General features: G+C 36.0%; 1 protein-coding gene across 1 annotated transcript in view; it reads left to right on the top strand.

Annotated features, from left to right (window-relative positions):
* The window catches only part of ANGPT1 (angiopoietin 1), a 145,352-nt gene that overhangs the window by 58,970 nt on the left and 67,189 nt on the right, over positions 1 to 19,193 (top strand). The window contains exons 2-3 of the mRNA XM_015856162.2: positions 9,382 to 9,537; positions 12,993 to 13,114. Of these exons, the coding sequence (XP_015711648.1) occupies positions 9,382 to 9,537; positions 12,993 to 13,114 (278 nt within the window). The remainder of the gene's footprint in view (positions 1 to 9,381; positions 9,538 to 12,992; positions 13,115 to 19,193) is intronic.

Below are 19,193 nucleotides of genomic sequence, written 5' to 3'. Positions count from 1 at the left end.
AGCTACACAGAAGTTGTTACAAAATCAGCCATTCCAGAAAGAGCTCCTCATGAAGGTGAATTCACCAAAGAAAATTATTTCCACTCTTCCATAGTGATCTAAAAAAATCCCTCCTGAGATTCATTTGTTTTTTTAGGGCAAGATGGCAGACAATGCCTTTTCTACAGTCATACCATTTTCTTTGGTGAATATCAGGCATGGGTCAAGTTTGCAGCCAACTGTATAATCATAAAAGATTTTGTTTATAGAATTAAGTGACCTGGAAATTTAGATCAAGAAAGAAAAATACAATTGACCCTGCATAAAATTTTTAAAGATTAACATTAAACTGGATAATTCTTTGAACCAGAAATATTACTAATCAGTAGAAAATAGAACATACTGCTCTAATTTAGTTGCTCTAAGTAGCTTCCTTATGGGACTGTGTAATAACATTTGATATGATTCTCAGTTATTTTGCTTATTGGTTTTATTAAACCTTAAGATAAAAAAGCAAGAGATCTAATATTCATATAAAAGTAAGTGAAATTAATCCTTAAAATGTGTTGTATGCTTTTGCAATGACAGTAATTAATCACATTTGAAATGAAAAATAAATTTCATTTATATTGATTTTTTGGCTTTGCCTAAGGCATGAAAGCTTTTAAAATGATATAAAACTCTGAAAACAATTTGGAAAGATGTCTTGAGGATGTCTTAGCAGGAAGTTCAGATTGAAATATCAGGCCAGTAAAATCAATACTTTGCCCATGTCAATACACAGTCTTTGATATGCCAGATATTTCATGATACTTCTTGCTTTTCTAAATTACTCATATATAGAATATTATACTACTTTGTAAATGTTACCAAGGAGGTCTTCTGATGTCTTGAAACAAAGAACTCTGTGTTCTCTATATATTGCCCTGACAGACAAAGCAAGGACTATTTCTATTTTTATTAAGTACAGTGTTTAATAGAAGTAGTCTTCCAGTTTCTAAAGATTTCATTGGGATATCATACAGTGTACAGCATTATTCAACATCATTATTACCTAATACACTTTATGTACTTTGCTGTATAACATGAACATGGCACAAAAATGCCAAGCCACCACTGACATTCAAATATCTACAAATGGACTGCCATTTCTAAAGCAGCCTAAGTAACTTAAGTACAATACTCTGCCATGATTTTATGGACTTTCTCGGATGGGTCTGTAGGCTACATTATTACTGAGATATATGCATACATTCAGAAACATCCTCAGTGACATTCTTGATTTTGCTGTCTGTACAGAACAGTTTCTCTTATTTATATAATTACGTTTGATTTTAATACATTTCTAAAATCTGTTGATTTTAGTTAATGATGAGAACCTTCTTTCCTATTGACTTCGTTCAGAATGTTTTCTTAGGAGATGAGTGTTCCAAATTCTTTACTGGCCAGTAATAGTTATATTACATAGTTTAAATCCAAAAATTGATTCTTTAAGTTTACAGATTGAAGTAAAACAACACAAGAACGTGAATGAAAAAATAAGAAAGAATCATAAAATACCACTTATTCATTCTGATCTTTACCTAAAACATTCTTTTAAGACCCCCTGTGATGGACTTTTCAGTTTTCCAGCACACATTTTACTAGTGTTTTACTACCTGTACTGTTATAAAACATTTCTCTTATATGGAAAAGTTAAATTTCTGCTTCATGGATATGGAAAACATATGATTCTCTTTCTCTTGGCATTCTTATATGCTTATAATTAGTTATTTTCCTGTTTACCATTTTATTAAGTTAAACTTTCCTGATTTGTTCAGTTTTCCAGAATTATGGCCATTTTTCATCATCTTAAGTCTCCTTGAAAATAAGGTACATCTTTCTTGAAGTCCAACATTCTGGCACAAATTTCCTGTAGATACTTAACCGAACCTGGAGAAAGCTGTAAGACTACTTATGTCTATGTGTCTTAAAATCACAGAATCACAGAATGGCCCGGGTTGGGAGGGACCTTGAGGATCATGAATCTTCACCCCCCCTGCCAGGCAGGGTCACCAACCTCCCCATTTACTAGACCAGATTGCCCAGGGCTCCATCCAACCTGACCTTGGAGACAGGTATTATCCACAACCTCTTTGGGCAGCCTATTCCAACACTTCACCACTCTCATAGTAAAGAGCTTCTCCTTAATATCCAAACTAAAACTTCTCTCCTTCAACTTAAAACCATTTCCCCTTGTCCAGCTGTTATCCACCCTTTCAAAGAGTTTACTCCCCCACACCCCTGTTTATAGGCTCCCTTCAGATACTGAAAGGCTGCAGTTAGGTTGCTTCGCAGCCTTCTTTTCTCCAGGCTGAACAACCCCAGCTCCCTCAGCATATTTCTGTAGGGGAGAGTCTCTGTGGTTCTTTGTGGCTGTCCTCTAGAACCTCTCCAACACTTCTCTGTCTTTCTTGTACTGGGGGCTCCATACCTGGACACAGTACTCCAGATGGGGCCTCACAAGAGCAGAGTAGAGAGGGACAATCACCTCCTTGTCTCTGCTGGCTACCCATCTCCTGATGAAGCCCAGGATATCATTTGCTTTGTGTTAAAGAGCACTGGTCCCAAGACAGACCCCTGGGGGACACTGCTCATTACCGGCCTCCACCTGGACATAGAGCCATTGATCACTACCCTCTGTCTGCGACCTTTCAGCCAATTTCTTATCCATCTGGTCTACCCATCAAATCCACCTACCTCCAATTTGGAGATAAGGATGTGGTGGAAGACCATGTCAAAGGCCTTGCTCAAGTCAAGGTAAATGACATAGGTTGTTTCCCCTTGTCCACCAGTGACAGCACCTTGGTGGACAAGAGGAAGGTGATTGATGTATAATATTTTACATCTTTGATGACTGGTTTCTTCTGACAAAACTGAATAGCCTCTTTATTTTATTTTATTTTATTTTATTTTATTTTAGTTTAGTTTAGTTTAGTTTAGTTTAGTTTAGTTTAGTTTATTTATTTTTATTTTTATTTTATATTTGAAAGAAAAATCTGTTTTTTTTAAATAAATATATATTTACAATACGTAAAAAATTCATAGCATTTTTTTAACTCAAGTTTGCTATAAAACCAGGTTAAACCACCGTGAAGACAAAGATAATTAGTATAAGTCATCTGGATCAGAGATTTCAGTATCTGCTAGCTGAATTGAACGGTTTGGCCTTTGTGCCCAGAATGAGACTGGTTTCACTGGTCAGATGCTAAAAGATACAAGTGATAGATATTTGTAGCAGTGTGCTGCTATGCATATGAGAACATATTCAACAATTTATTTATATAGATCTTATGCAGGCTATAAATTAAACATACAGAATCAACAATAGGTGTTTTGTTGTTGTTGTTGTTGTTTTTCCTGAGGGCAACTTGATTGTAAGCCTCTATTAGTTACCCTCTATAGCTAGCTAGTAAACAAACGAAATGTCAATCATTCAGTTTTCACTAAGGTAAAGTATCTTCAATATATTTACAAGATTAGGTTTGGGAAAAATAATGCTATGAATATTTCCGTTAAGAATTGCATGTATTCATTTCAGCATGTTATGATCTAGAAAGATATATATACAGGAAGTCATTGTTTCTCTGATAGGGATAGAATATGGAAAAATGACATTACAGCAACTTAAGATTTAAAAAAAATATTATCTAAGTAAGAAATAAAAATTATTGGTTACAATATTACTGGAAGTAAGAAACTCCAGAAACATAAGTAGAGAATAATTAATTTGTTAAGTATTATGCAAATAAACTACAACCATTAAGGGGTAACTCAAAACATTAACAGAGTTATCTTTTTGCTGCATGAGGAATAGAAGTTTGGAGATATTACAATTAAAAATAAATGATTCAGCAAATTTTCTCTAGCTATTTTTTCTCCTAAATATTTGTTCAGCTGCATTTACAGTTGCTGGGTTACTCTCCTGGCTCCTTTAAATTCTGGCTCCTATTAGAATTGATTGCTGATGCTTGCTGAATGTTTATGGAGACCAAAGAGTGGATGCGAGCACAGTGAGGTGGTGAATGATGTGTTTCAGCAGTGGTGACAGCGACAGTGGGTCACCTCTGCTGGTGCAGATCTTTAGGCCCTTGTTCATTGCTAAACAAAATACACAGCTTATGGTGGAGACACTACTGAAAAATAGTGTTCTGTAGTTGAGAATTTACCAAATAATGCTACTTGTATCTGTTGCAGTTTCCATGAAAATAAAGAGAAGGCACTAATTTCAGAGCAGCTTCCATATATCTACAGTATTTTTTATGTTTGATGTGCACTTTCCTTGATATGCTTAAGATCCAGGTAGAGCTGCTTCATATCAGGAGTAGATGAACATGTTAACTTCTGAGCATTATTCATTGCCTTTGTGTCCTCTCCACCTGCATTTTAATGTAATGCCAGCTTTTTAAGTATGCAAATATATATATGGTGAATCAAACACAGCATAGTGAGATAGTAAAAAAAGGTGATTCTTCTACTGTATTTAGCACCTTCAATATTGCTTGCAGTTCTGGGCTCCACAATATAAAAAGCACACTGGGGTCCTTAAACTCATCTAGAAGAGTGCAGCAAAGCTGGTAATAGGGCCAGAATGTTCTATGAGGAGAGGCTAAGGACACTTGGTTTGTTCAGCATGGAGGAGGCCACAAGATGACCTCATTTATTTCTGTAACTTTTCAAGGAGAGGAAATAGAGGGAGGTGCTGGGCTCTGCTCTCTGGTCACCATTGACAGGATGCATGTCCGTGGTACTAAACTATACCAGAAGAGGCTCAGACTGGGCATTAGGAAAGATTTATTTACCGTGAGAATGGTCAGACACTGGAACGAGCTTCCTATTGAAAAGCTTGATACCTCATGTCTGTCAGCATTCAAGAAGTACTTGGATAATGACCTCAATAATACTTTAACTTTTGGTATCTATAAGTGATCAGTTAGTTGGCTAGATGGTCTCTGAAGGTCCCTTCAAACAGAACTGTTCCATTTCATTCTGACATTATGTTCAGTTCCACTCTATTCTGTTCTACCCTACCTATCCTATCCTATCCTATCCTATCCTATCCTATCCTATCCTATCCTATCCTATCCTATCCTATCCTATCCTATCCAATCTATATGGTTTTTCTTAGAGATAAGCTCCTTCCTAACTACTTCAATTTTGTAAAATTCACAGAAATTCTATATATTTGATTTTCCCACTTAGGTGTTTTATGTATTTGTAAAAGAAAATTTTCTGTGTTGCTACAAATATTACTTTCAGACAATTCCCTAATGTGTGATCCCCCACTCTGACAAAGGAATTTAGAAAACAGTATTAACGGGTTGCTGTAATACATTTTTACTGTACATTTTCTTGTGTGCAAAGCAAGACAAGACAGAACACCTCTTATATCACTGGTGTATTGTTTTTCTATTATTACAAATGCTGTGTAATATACATTTGATAGTAGAAGAGTGAAAGCAGAATGCTGTTACTTTAACTTGCATTCTCTTGCAAAGGCAGCATACGAAAGCTTAATGTCATCTGGATATCATAGCAGTCCTTACCATATAATTACATGAGACCAACAGTACTTGATCAAAGTAAAAGAAAAACTTCTTATTTTATTTATAAGCCGTCTGCCACAAGCCATTATCATTTTCTTGGGCCCTAAGCTGCAGTTTCCATTTTAATAGTTTTGTTAGTGTTTGGGTGGTTTCTATGAAGAATATTCAATAAACGTTGTCCAGAAAAAGCTAGATACTTGTAAAGTATAATCCTCTGGAATGTTTATTAAACAATAACACTGAACCTTCTGATGGTTTTATTTCTGAGAATGTTATAATGTTATTATGCATCCCACTTGTAATTCTGCATTTCTGAAAACTCCCGTACAACGTAAGGAGTCTTACTGAAAGCAGATGCATCTGAGTTAATAACAGGAACATCAATGAACAATAGAAAGCCATGCAGTGAGAAGGGTGAAATCTGGGGTAAAGAATGCAGAAAAGAATTCTGTTTCATTATTTCAACAAAAAGTAACTGAAAGAAGAGTAACTAGTAGGATTTGAAAAGATTTGAAAGTCCAAATATACAAAGTACACTCACCTGAAAGGACATATTTACTTTTTAATGCAGAATCTCTTGACAAATTGAAATTAAATAACTTATGGCATGAACAGATTCTCAGAGACTGAAGAACCTAGGTGTTCTCAGGATTACTCTTGGGAATGAGTTTCTGTGTGTCACTTATTTTTTGGTGAGGCCACCATGCAAGTATCCTTTTATCTATTACCTGTTAAATAGATGTTATTCATGTTACCTAAGCACAAAGAAATATCAGTCTAAGGCTCAATAAACTCAATACAAAGCCTTCAAAAAAGGAAGGCTTCAGAAAAAAAAAACAAACAAAACAAACAAACAAACAAACAAACAAAAAAACCTCAGCACGTGTCAATAATGAACCCAGTAAATACTGGTTTCCTGCAATAAAAATAATAGGTGAAATCTTGGCCTATTGGTCACTGAATTTTAGCAGGGTCATTATAACCAATAAATCTGCTGAGCAAACTAAAAGATTTGTAGATGAAGGAAGGAAATAAGATTAATGCAACAGAACCTCTTCATTATTTCAATCTTCTACACTCCTTTGCTTGAGCGAACACCTCCTGGTTCTCCTAAGATGTGCTCACAGAAGCTATTGTGGCAGTCTAATTTAAACCAAATATTTACAAAAGCATCTACTGGTTAATTTGGAAACAGGACAGTCAGTTTGTTGTCATAATGAGAGAGTCCCTAATTCAAACACAGTGTGATTTAGGAGTGAGTAACCAAGAGCAATTGCCCAAGAATGGATACCACAGAAAATGTGTTATATTACACTAACTAGAAGTAATCCAGAAAAACTATAAGTATAGAGTATGACTCAGTCTTTGCCTTTGTTCCTGCTAGGTAAAACTTGCTGTAGCTCCGCACATATGCAATACATTTCACATGCAATCCTTTCCATGACATTAGTAAAATAACATGCAGAGAAACTTGTTAGAAATACAGAAGTATTTCTGTCTTTTTACATCTACATCCTTATCCACAATTCTTTTTACTGGTGTGTGAAAATTTCTAACTTCTGATTTGTGTATGTGTAATGAGTTTAGCCACTATGCTTATTAATGGATTCCAAAGATCCATAGCACACATGTATAACATAGCTTACACAGTGAGTGAGACAGTTTCAGAAAGCTGAACAAATAATGCACATTCATGATGTATACATGCTATAAACATGTCTGGAAAAAAAAAAGAAAAAAAAAAAAGATATTATATGCATGGAAATTTGTGGTGTGTTGGTACCCAGTCCTGGGCTGTACCAGGACTTGTGTTTCATCAGGTGTTTCATGCTGGGAAAGAAATTTGGGTTTCCTGTTCATGCATTCCAGTATTTGAAGTAAAATTTGGAGAAGGGCAACCATTCTTTTTCCTAGGGCTCTTTCACAGGGATTACTGGCAATCAGAAGATAGCTTGCCAATAAATCCAAGGGCTATAAAACCATCAAGAAACAAAGGATGGCAAATATATATATATATATATACAATCTGACATGAAAGAAATAAAGGCAAAATATTACTGAATATAAAAGCATGGTGTAGAAATATAATAGATTTGTAAAAGTTCATTGAACTAGCTTAATATCTGCAACATATCTCAGTTTTAGTTTATTAATTAAAACAGAGCAGTGAACTTCCACTAACAGTGGAAAAGGGAAGTATTCACTTCAGGCATCATTTTGCAATATACGGAGTTTTTCTTGATTGTTAGGTCTCATTTGAATATTATATATAAAAAAATCCCCACCATTTATAACATTCTGCAAGTTTCTAGATCGGAGAGGTCACCTGATAATTCAAGCAGAATTTTTTCTAGCCTGAAGTTAAAGGATGACCACTTTTGAACATCATGTGCATTAACCATTTTTCCAAACTGTGGTTAAAGCAAATAAACAAACAAAAAAAGCAGCAACAACAAAAACCTTCAGCTGTCTCATTCTGAAAACACCTTACAGTGCAACAGTGTTCTTTTCTGTAGGAATGTTTTTAAAACTAATAAGAGGCAAACATAACTGATCAAATTTGTAAGAAATCTAAATTAAGTTCAGCTGATGTGGCTCATTAGAACATTTACAGTAGTTACCCATCAGCACAGGAATGCTAATAGATAAGATGAAAGCAACCCTTCCTATTAATCATACAGTTTATGCCTGACTTCTGTTCCTTTCTTCAGCCTTTAAATCAACTCCATCTGGCTCTCACTATTTAGTTGTGCAGCTTACCTTTCACAAAGAACCATCCTTGCTGCTGCAGAAGGAGGTCTAATGTGGTTAAAATTATTAGGTAAAGAGTGGTTGCTTAAGTCTGGAATCAGCTTGCCATAAAAAACATGTTCAGCCACAAAACGAAACCAGGGACCACATCTTCACTGAGTGTAAATTGGTTCAAATCCAGCTTATTTTAGTGGAATGTATTGCAGCCAGTGCCCCAAACCACTTTTTTTACACGTTAATACTTTGCAGAGTATATGAAGCAAGATGGCAGAACAATGGTTATACATGTAACAGTCTCTTCATATTGTAGGCTAGTCCTGCTTCATGGTCTTGTGTTACAGGGCAGGGGTCTAGGTGGATAGAAGGGAATGACCCTGCCTATGTCAACTAAAACAAAAACAAAGTGTCACCCTCTGAGGTGCTCAATTTATTTTGAGAGTCCTAATTCACATTCTTTTTAACTGTATGTGAAAGAAACCCAAATTATTTTGAGGCTACGAAAGCAAAGGAACAAAACAGCTTCTAATAGTTTTTGATCAACAGCTTCCTTCTCTTATTACCATGATACTGTCTCTGTTCCTTCACAAATTTTGAGGCTCCCGTTGCTAGTCTGTGGATCTTTTTGCAGAGAATCTAACCCAGTAAAATGTCATGTTGTTGAATGACTGTGAGATGGGAATAATCCAGGAAGGCTAGGACCATTTCCAGGAAGGACTCACATGCTATAATATTCAAAGAGGACCTAGAGTGTCTCTGTGGTGAGCTTTGATTTTTATGTGTGGTCATTTTTGAACTGCCATGAGAACTTTACCAGAAATATTTGCTGCAACTTTGACACAGATGGAAACAAGCAGGACTTCATGCCAGTAGGCTGTGGTACTTGGGAAAACATGGGGACTCAGAGACTGGAAGGAGCTACCAGAAAGTCAGGTCCCTGCTCCAGCTGATAAGCTGAAGGCCCTGTTGAATTTTCCCTTTTGGCATGAATGCCAGAGATGCATCTTTATGTCACCAGAAGGCCTAAGCAGGTAAAAATACCCCAACTACAACCTTTTCTCTTTTCCAGCTTGAGAGCTATATTGTGGAAAACATGAAATCGGAAATGGTGCAGCTGCAGCAGAACGCTGTGCAGAACCACACCGCCACCATGCTCGAGATAGGGACCAGCCTCCTCAGCCAGACAGCAGAGCAGACAAGAAAACTCACGGATGTTGAAACACAGGTATGTTCCCTGAGCAGTTTCCTAAAACCTTCTAATTCCTGGGAATTGTCCCCATCTTTTCTAGTACATCATCATGCAAAACATTTCAACACAGGTTTCCAATAAACTTACAAAATGAATCACAGATCACAGAATCACAGAATGACCCAAGTTGGAAGGGACCTCAAGGATCATGAAGTTCCAATCCTCCTGCCTGGCAGGGCCACCAAACTTCCATATTTACTAGATCAGGTTGCCCAGGGCCCCATCCAACCTGGCCTTGAACACCTCCAGGGATGGGGCATCCACAAAGTCCCTGGGCAGCCTGCTCCAATACCTCACCAATCTCCTAGTAAAAAACTTCTCCCTAACATTCAACCTAAATCTTCTCTCTTTCAACTTAAAACCATTTCCCCTTGTCCTACTATTATTGGCTCTTTCAAAGAGTTTACACCCCTACTGATTATAGGTACCCTTCAGGTACTAAAGGACTGCAATGAGGTCACCCTGCAGCCTTCTTTTCTCCAGGCTGAACAAGCCCAGCTCCCTCATCCTGTCCTCATATGGCAGTTGCTTCAGCCCCCTGGCCCTCCTTGTGGCCCTCCTCTGGACCCTCTCCAACAGCTTTATGTCTTTACTTACATGGTGGTATGAACAACAATGATTTTATATGTGACTTGCTTTAGGTTTCAGTTTGTTGGTATATTTAGCTCTAGGTGTGAAAGGCAGACTGGAATGGCTAGGAAACTAAATCATTATTTGACTTCAAATTAATAGCTCAATTACCAACTGTGAATGATACAAATATCAAGCTAGATAATGAGTTTCAGGCTAAAACAGAGCCTTTGATCTTCATTATTACTTGCCTTTATTCTTTTATAAGATTAATTTTTGGGAGATGTTTCTAGTTGAAAGGTATTGTACATCAGCAGCTTTACAGTGCAATGATAGAGGGACCAGCATCAGGTTCTTTATAAAACGCTGTGTACTATTGCAAAATTGCATAATAGCACATGAATTTGAAAAGCCATTTATATGTGATTCCCAGAACCAAACAACACATTAGATTCAAGTGACACATATATCACTGTTGCAATACAGAGTACAATTTCCTATTGGGTTTATTGCAACATACAGCGTTTTCCCTTTTGAGTTCTATCAGTTTAAGATGCTTATTTATTTTTGATCTTCCTACCATGTGGTATGTTACACAGGAGCGTATGTGTTGCCTTTGTTTGGTTTGTTCTAGTTGCATATGTACTTCTTGAGAGATCGTAATGTTCTTATTCACATTTAAAATATCATTACCATGTTATTATGTAGCTGCATTACAATGCACTGAGAAGCTGCAGCAATTATGAAAGACATGCTCTAAATAACTCTGGCTAGGAATGATAGGTACAAGCTGTTGCTGAGCTGCCTTACATAGTTACCTTTTTTTCTACATTGTGATTAGTAGATAAATGTCCACTAAAGAATGTAGTGATCTGAAATGACCACAGCTTCAAAAAGATACCACAGTAACTTATGAAAGGACTGGGAATGATATTTCAATAGAATATATAAATGAATACAATAAATATATCTAAATTCAACAGAATATCTAAAGGAATGCAGAAGCTGTGAATACCTTCTATGGTCTGTGATATCACTTGCTCAGCAGAGAAAAAAGTGTAGGAGTAGGTATAAAAGACCTCCTTAGGTGTAGACATTGAGAACACATGTGTTGTTCCCTCACTGAACTACATAAGGGAAAATATGTATGTATGTATGTATATTGCACCTGTTTCACTTTACATTGATGAATCAGTTCAAGGTAGAAGCAACACCAGTGACTTCCTTCTTATTCTATACCTATAGCTGAAGAATTTAAAGGATGCTCAGTATACCAGTTGGTATCTACCTTGCTGTAGTCCTTGCTCTGACTTCAGTCCAGTGACACAATTCCTACTTTAACTCTCACAGCAACATGGGAAAGTAATCGTAGACCCTGCTTCCACTATTAATCAGAAAAGCATGGTGCAGAGGGCTACGGAACTGAGGCTGACAGATACTTCCAAGGCTGTGGTGGATCGCCCATGGCTAGTTGCTAGGAGTGCCACAAGCCACTCCCTCAGTCTACAGCCTCAGCAGGACAATGGAAAAATTAAGAAAAAAAACTTATTTGATTAAGATAAGGACAGGAAATTGCTCACTGCTTCTCATCATGGGCAAAAATACTCAACTTGAGGAAGATTAATGTAATGCTGATTAATAACAGTGAGATAGTGAGAACTAAGTAGGCTACTCCACCGATATATACTTTTTGCTAATCTATTGGTGCCTTCCTGTCTCCTTGCCAACATTTGTAGTACATCAGTTCCTACCGGCTCCCTCTCAGACTATGGTGATGCCTCCTGGCACTCACAAATATATATGCATCTCAAACAACAAAATATCTGCATAGAGATCAATTCTAATTTTTTCAACCACTGTACCCTATTAAAAGGCCAACTCAAGTCACTGTGAGTATCAAGAAGTTCAAACAAAAAGAAGACATTGCATATATTAAGGTTGAGAGCCATTGTTTTTTCCTCCTTTGTACTCTGTAACATAAATTCCTGTTGGGCGTACATGAAAAGATGTTACTATTTAATCCTATGATGAGGCAGATATTTGGCCTTCCAAGATAGGTCTGACAGGTTCCTTTAAAGAGGAATCATATTCAGTTCCAATAGTGACTACATCTCACAGCTCTTGTGTGCACACTTACCTAAAAAATACTGATAAATTCTTCTCCAGAATCTACACAATGAAAAACGATATATCAGCAAAATCAACCTTCATAATTAATTTTATTACTTTCATTCTTTATGTTATTTTCAATTCTGAACTATTATTCAGCATTTATTCTCTTCCATCTGAATGATCTTCTTTCAGTCTGATGTACCTAGTAAAATTACATAAAACACTGTTTAAGATTACAGCCTTCAGATGTAAAAAAAAGTAACAGGGCAAGTGGCGCTAACATAAGCAAACATCAGATTTCTGCTAACACTACCCAAAGGGAGATCTCAGGGGCAAACTAGAGTTAGAATTCTATTTACAAAACAGCAGATGCAATACTTTGGCTTAAATTCAAGTACACATTCACTCTTCTAGCTTAAGCTTCCTTTATAAGAATGAATTTTTTAAACATATATTTTGCTCTTTCCATTGAAATAAAGCTTATTTGGCAGTCACCTTTCCTTCTTCTCCAAGACCAGTACTATTCTACAGCACACAGAGTTCCAGAGTGTCAGCTGTTTCATATCAATGTAGGCTGATTGAGTTCATTTGCACTAGCTGAACAGCTGAGTTTAAAGAAAAGGATTTAGAAATTAGGGTTATTTCTAATAAATCATCAAATCTGAAGAGAAGGATTTCAATATGTTTACATTGCTATAGCAACACAACTGGGATTTTATATATGTTAATATTTTTAATTTATTGTTAAGGTGCTAAATCAAACATCCAGACTTGAAATTCAGCTACTGGAAAATTCACTGTCGACCTACAAGCTAGAAAAACAGCTGCTACAGCAGACAAATGAAATCCTGAAAATTCATGAGAAAAACAGGTAAGAAAATTTCACTTATGTCATAAACTCTTTCACTGTTGAAAATAACATGGTTTGTCCATACTGTGTAAGTAACTTATGAAATAAATGCAGAAACCATAGGTAATATTTATGTAAAGGTTGAAAGAGCTAGTGTGAACTTACACTGTCCTAGCTCCTGTATAATACAGCTGACTTCTAATTTTCATTTTCACTGTAAGTTCGTATCTCAATTTGTTTCGTGACAACTCAGTTATATGATCACAACTGAAAGGCATAAGGATAATTTGGATGAGTAATTTCAAGCAGACATATATACTATGAGATCATCAGTAATTTTTACATGCATTAAAAATAGGAAAGCTTCAGTAGTTCAACTAAAATTAATGGTTATGATGATCTAACATGTAGAAAAATCTTTTTCTTTACACTAAATAAATAATTTCATTCTATATTACATCTTGGAGCCGTGGGTTTTTTTGGTTTTTTTCTTTTTTTCTTTATTTCTTATTTTTTTTATTTTTTTTTAAGTGAATTACAAAATTTGGGTTTTATGCTGAAATTAAAGGGTGAAACAAACAACAGCTGTTCAGCAGCACATTATTTATGAAACAATAAATCTAATGTTGAGAAGAAATTCCTGTGTTGTTCCTTTCTTTGCTACAGTTATCTTCTTGAATTCTGCAAATGCCTTAAATTCAGCATTTGCAGTGTTAACTACATACAGCAACCAGGACTCTTCAGCTCCTCCACAGAGGTACACAGAAACTGAGGCACTGACTGTGCAAGTCAGCTAAATAGCAGTGCAAGAGGGAACTGACGGCTGAATGTCTCTAAAGCTTTAGTTTGGTGGTTTTCTGTGAGTACCAAAAATTGTGGCACTTAGCAGTCCAGGATGTCAGAATTTGGTTGGCTACCAGATGTCCATTCATTTGCACTCTTACTCTCTTCTCAACTGAACTGGGAGAAAAAGACAAAAATCCATTTGTGGATTCAGAGAGATAGGGGGACCAATTATTGTATGGGAAAATAGGTTTGACTTGGGGAAAATAAAAGCAAAAATACATTCCCCCCCCCCCAACCCCTCCCCACCTTGTTCCTAGGCTCAGTTTCACTCCTTCATTTCCAAATCCTCTATCCTGAGCAGCACAGCAGGATGGTCAGTAGGTGCTTGGGTCGGTACATCACAGTTTGTCTCTGCTGCTCTTTTCTTCTTCTTAGCATTTCTCCTGGCTCCCATTGGGTTCCTTTCCATGGGCTGAAATCCTTAAGGACAGGATTGTTTGACTTTTTGGGTACTCCATGGGCTGCAGAGTGACAGCAACATTCAGCATGGATCTTTCTACAGGTTGCCTAGAATATTCTGTTTCAGAGTCTGAGCACCTACTCCCCTGATCTTCACAAGTCGTGCTGTTCACGGGGTTGTTTGTTTCCCATTTTTATTTTAGTCCTCTCTGCTATGGGGACTGGCCATGTCTGACAAGGGGCTGTGCTGGCCACTTCCCAGAGGGCCTCTCTCAGCCTCTTGTTCTGCAGTCCTAAGCCCAAAATGGACTTGGATGTGGACATGGGGGGACATGGACACCCCTGTCTGGAAAACAAAGTTTGGTATTCCTGTCTCAGTAACAGATGGGTCATAGAGAGGACAGTGATTATCAATAGCAAGAAGCAACAGGGAGAAGGCAAACAACAGGGATCCAGATATTGAAGAAAAATGATTGAGGAGTATATTTAGCTGAAAATAATATGCTGTGAGTGCTACAAGTTATGGCAACAGGCAATTTATTTGTTATAAGGAAGGGGATTCGATTAATTTCACCAATTGTTTTGCGTTTTTTTTTGTTTGTTGTTTTTTTTCTGGAGAAATTGGATTGCATTCAAAACTCTTGAACTCTATGTATTTCATTTGGAGGCTGGTATAGTTAAGTATGGAATTATCTTGGATTTCAGTTCCCAGTAAGTAATTTGTCTAAATTGTGTATATGGGATTTTCTTGTAGTTGGTGGAAAGTGTTATCTTGCTGTTGTGCAGAAGGGAAGCTTACATGTTTAACAGACCTATTTCAATTTGAGATTAATTGAATTAATATTGGCTTTTAAATATGTAAATCCTTGTATTTTTATCTGTTGCTGCCTGTTTAGCTACAAGAATTTTTCACTGATCCCGATCCAGAGATTGAGTCACTCATGTGACGTCTTGTGTACTCGATAATCTGAATTTATTTATCTTAGCAATGTGTCAGGGTGTAAAGCCTTCATGTCAGTAAACAAATAAATTCGACTGAAGTTGACCTTTGACTTGACTGACATGATGATGAAACAGTCTATGTCATGGTAAAATGCTCTGGCTTGGTATTTAGGAAGAAGAGGTGGACTGGTATGCTAAAAAGAAACATTTCAGTACCCACTGTTTCTCTGATAGGTGTTTGCGTATAAAAGGTAAAGCTACGTGGGTTTTCATCTTATCATAAAGCAGGAACTTGGCAAACACTTCTCATGTCTTGATCCTGTGTCCTTGGGACTGATAAAATTAGAAAGAGGGTAGCATTATGATTACATTAAGACAGGAATTATCATTTTCTGTATCATCTATTCATAACAAAGAACTGCATAATCTTAGTCTTGTATGTTCTTGATCATGAAAACATTTATATGTGTGTTAAGTTCACTATGGAATGAATCTTGGTGATTTCAGGAGAGAATAAGTTAAGCTAAAAATCACTGGTATATTCATTGCTTAACTTTTAGCAGTGTTTGCAGGTTACTCATATGATGATGTTCATTAGTTGCTGGTAGTTAAAGTGAATGTGTCTATCTATGTAATCTCATTTTCAAATAAATGAACTGGATAAATCATTTTGTTTTTATTGTCTACGTGGACTGAAGTTTGGTGCATAGGGCCTTTGTTTTGCAGTAGGTACGCACCACAGTGGGAACAAGTGCGGGAACTGTTACAGTCCAAAATGTAATCAAAACAGATGGTGCACTGGGTGGAGATCATTTCTGTGCTAAATTTTCCTCCATGTAAAATAAAAATACAGATCTTAATCACTTCCAAAGAACTGGATTTTGGATGAAATAAATACAAAATATTATAGTAATAATAAGCGATTGTTGATATACTACAGTACTTTGTATATTATCCTTAAATACAATGAGTACTGCTTATCAACAGGGGACCGTTTCATGTTTTTTCGACTACACTCTTTTCTTGGCCTTACACTCTTTACTTCCTGCCTCTGCTGGGAAGAGGGGCCAACTTTTTCATTTTATCCCACTGAAGTGAAAGATATTCCATAGCATAAGTAGAGTCACATTTGCCCCAGTATCTTGTTTCTGTTGAATGCTCTCATGCCATAAATAATTTAGTCTTGTGGGTTCCCACCCACTGTAATGTAAATGGTGGTTTCTTGCATTGCCATTTTTAATCCCACTGGGCTTTTAAAATGCTATTTTAATTTATTCTTGAAAGATTTCCCTGCTTAAGTGCTCTTTTGAGCCATTTTCTTTTTCTTTCTTTTTTTTTTTTTTTCCCATATTGTACTAGCTGCATTTAACTTATGTGCCGTTTGTTTCAGTATGCAAATATGAAAATAACTTTCTGTTCAGTTCTGAAATTTGTAAATAGAAGAGGAAAATCATAATAGATTCTGGACCTTTTTGTAGTAAATAGCAGTTGTGACATTTAAAATAAATTACAACTTGAATTTGAAGATAATCAGATGACAGTAATATGAAGTACAAGAAATCTCATTCTATGAAAGATGTACTTAAAAATGGTGAATTACCATTTGACTGTGTGTTATCATTTGACTGTGTGAAAGATGAGGAAACGCAGTATGTCTGTCTACTTATTTATTTTTGCAAGCTCTGCATATGCAAGAAGGTAAATCCGGATCCATTTTATTGACCTCAGTTTTGAGATTTCAGTGGAACTGTCGTATAACTGGAATAAAAAATAAATAGGCAGAGGGTAAATAACATGGCCTGAAGAACTATGGGGATACTTTTTTATAACTCCTTGAACCAATTAGTCCAACTACTTAAGTACAGATATTTAGCACCTATAAATTCAGGGAAAAACTAATCCATGTAAAAGTATCTACAAAGCAGTATCTTATTGAGAAAGTCCTATTACTGCACCCAAATATAGGCATTTAAATTCTCTACCTGTTTATCTTCCCATACACTCTTAATAGAAGAAAAACACACATGTACAGCCAAAGAATTTTTCATAGTGTGATGTGTTCTCTTTATTTATTTCCTTTATTTTTTATTATTGAATAGCTTAAAAAAGTAAATGATTTTATCTGTATCTCTAATAAGTCTCGATTTTCTTCTTTAAAGATTATTTTAATGCTGAAGTTGTTCATCTCTACGATCTGGTCTATATCCCGTTCCCACATGTTTAAACTGAGGCCTCTGAAAACAAAGACTTTTTTTTTTTAAAAAAAAGCTCTCTTAAACTGCCATGGTCTGGAATGGATTAGTGAATAAACTACATACCTTATAAGGCAGATTGTCTAAACCAGACTTCCTTCCTCCCCAGAGAGCTACAAGATTGCTTTCTACATGTTCTCCTTCATCACCTTTCAAACCGACAGCAGTTTTCACTGGAAGTCGTTCTCTGACTTCTGTATTGGCGTTCTACCTTGTTCAGCATCCTCAGAGGGCTTTTTCTAAATCACCTGAACACAGCACAGTTGCATCGAGGCATATCACTAGTTTATATCCTGACAAAGCTAACACATCATTTGTTGAAAATAGATTCCCAGCCTGACAAATCTCAGTATATTGTACAATAAAAAACAAACATGGTTACTTTGGAGGAGAGCTAAGGGTTTTGTTTATTAATTCAATGTCTTCTAGGTAGTAACTCCAGGGATCCATTTTCAAATGGATAATATTGATACTTACCCATATGATAACGTTTTTTTGTTCTTCCTAACTTCATTGTGTTCCCAATGTGCTCGATGTTTTCCCACAGATAGAAAGCTACAATTTTAAAACATGCATACATGTATGCATATGTCTGTGTGTTTATGTGTATATAGATATGATGTTTCTCGTGAATAGTGACTTATTTCTTCGTGGTTCCCATGAGTGCTTCAACTGTTTAGATCAGTAACGTTTTCAGACCTAAAAGAAAATTGTACAGTAAGCTTGAAGTAGAAAGGAAACGGTCATTTCATCATATTAGTGGCATCATACATCAAAGAACATTGTACAACAGTATCCAGTGTTTCCAGATTAATTGATATAAAGACAGCCTTCTTTTTTATTTTTGTGAGTTTTTGTCAACAACGGTCATTAATGAAAAATTTTTTTTATTCTTTTACTTATTTCCACAATACAGTGCTCTGACAACCATTTAAGAATTCTAAATATATTATGTATGTTTTCCAACCTGTTTAAAGATTTCTTGATGAGGTTTCTATCACATTATTTAAGTGAAATAGAATATATATTAATTTAATAATATATTTGAAAAAAAATGTGTCCCTGTTGGAGTCAATGTCCATAAGAGCTCCTTTTCTCATGCTGTTTAGAATTTTTTCCTTTTGGAACATGCTAGTGCAGAAGTCTCCAGTTTATTTAAATTTTTGCTTTTGTTCATCAGAGCTTTTAGTAACAGTTTCTCACTGATTCTTAGTTAAACAAAATTAAATGCAGTTGTTATGGATTTCTCCTAGGAATATAGGGAGTGGTCCTATCCTGAGGACTTACTCTTATCTGTGGTATAACTGTGGCTATGAAAAGATCATTGCACAAATGCATATGCATTCCTTAAAATAGCTTAGTTTTGCAATTTATAATAACAAGAATTTTAATCTACATAGAAAACTGTAAAGAAACCAAGTATCTAGACAATCCCATCTTTCCACCACATGTTCTCAAAACACCGCTCATAAATATTAGGATATATTATTCGTAAAGCTGTAAAACATCTGTTCTCTGTCTGTCTCTGAACATGCTAAACAGGGAAGCTTTAATTATTGTCATCTTCCTCCTCCTTGCTTGATATGTCCAGTGTTACTTCAAATAAGGCTGTCATCTCCATAGGTTCATTTACAGTGTTCTTAGGGCTATGGTAGGAAACA

Source organism: Coturnix japonica, chromosome 2 (genome assembly GCF_001577835.2).
Source record: "Coturnix japonica isolate 7356 chromosome 2, Coturnix japonica 2.1, whole genome shotgun sequence".
Taxonomy (NCBI): Eukaryota; Metazoa; Chordata; class Aves; order Galliformes; family Phasianidae; genus Coturnix; species Coturnix japonica.
Note: the sequence above shows the minus strand (reverse complement) of the source record. Positions and strands in the feature narration are given on the sequence as shown.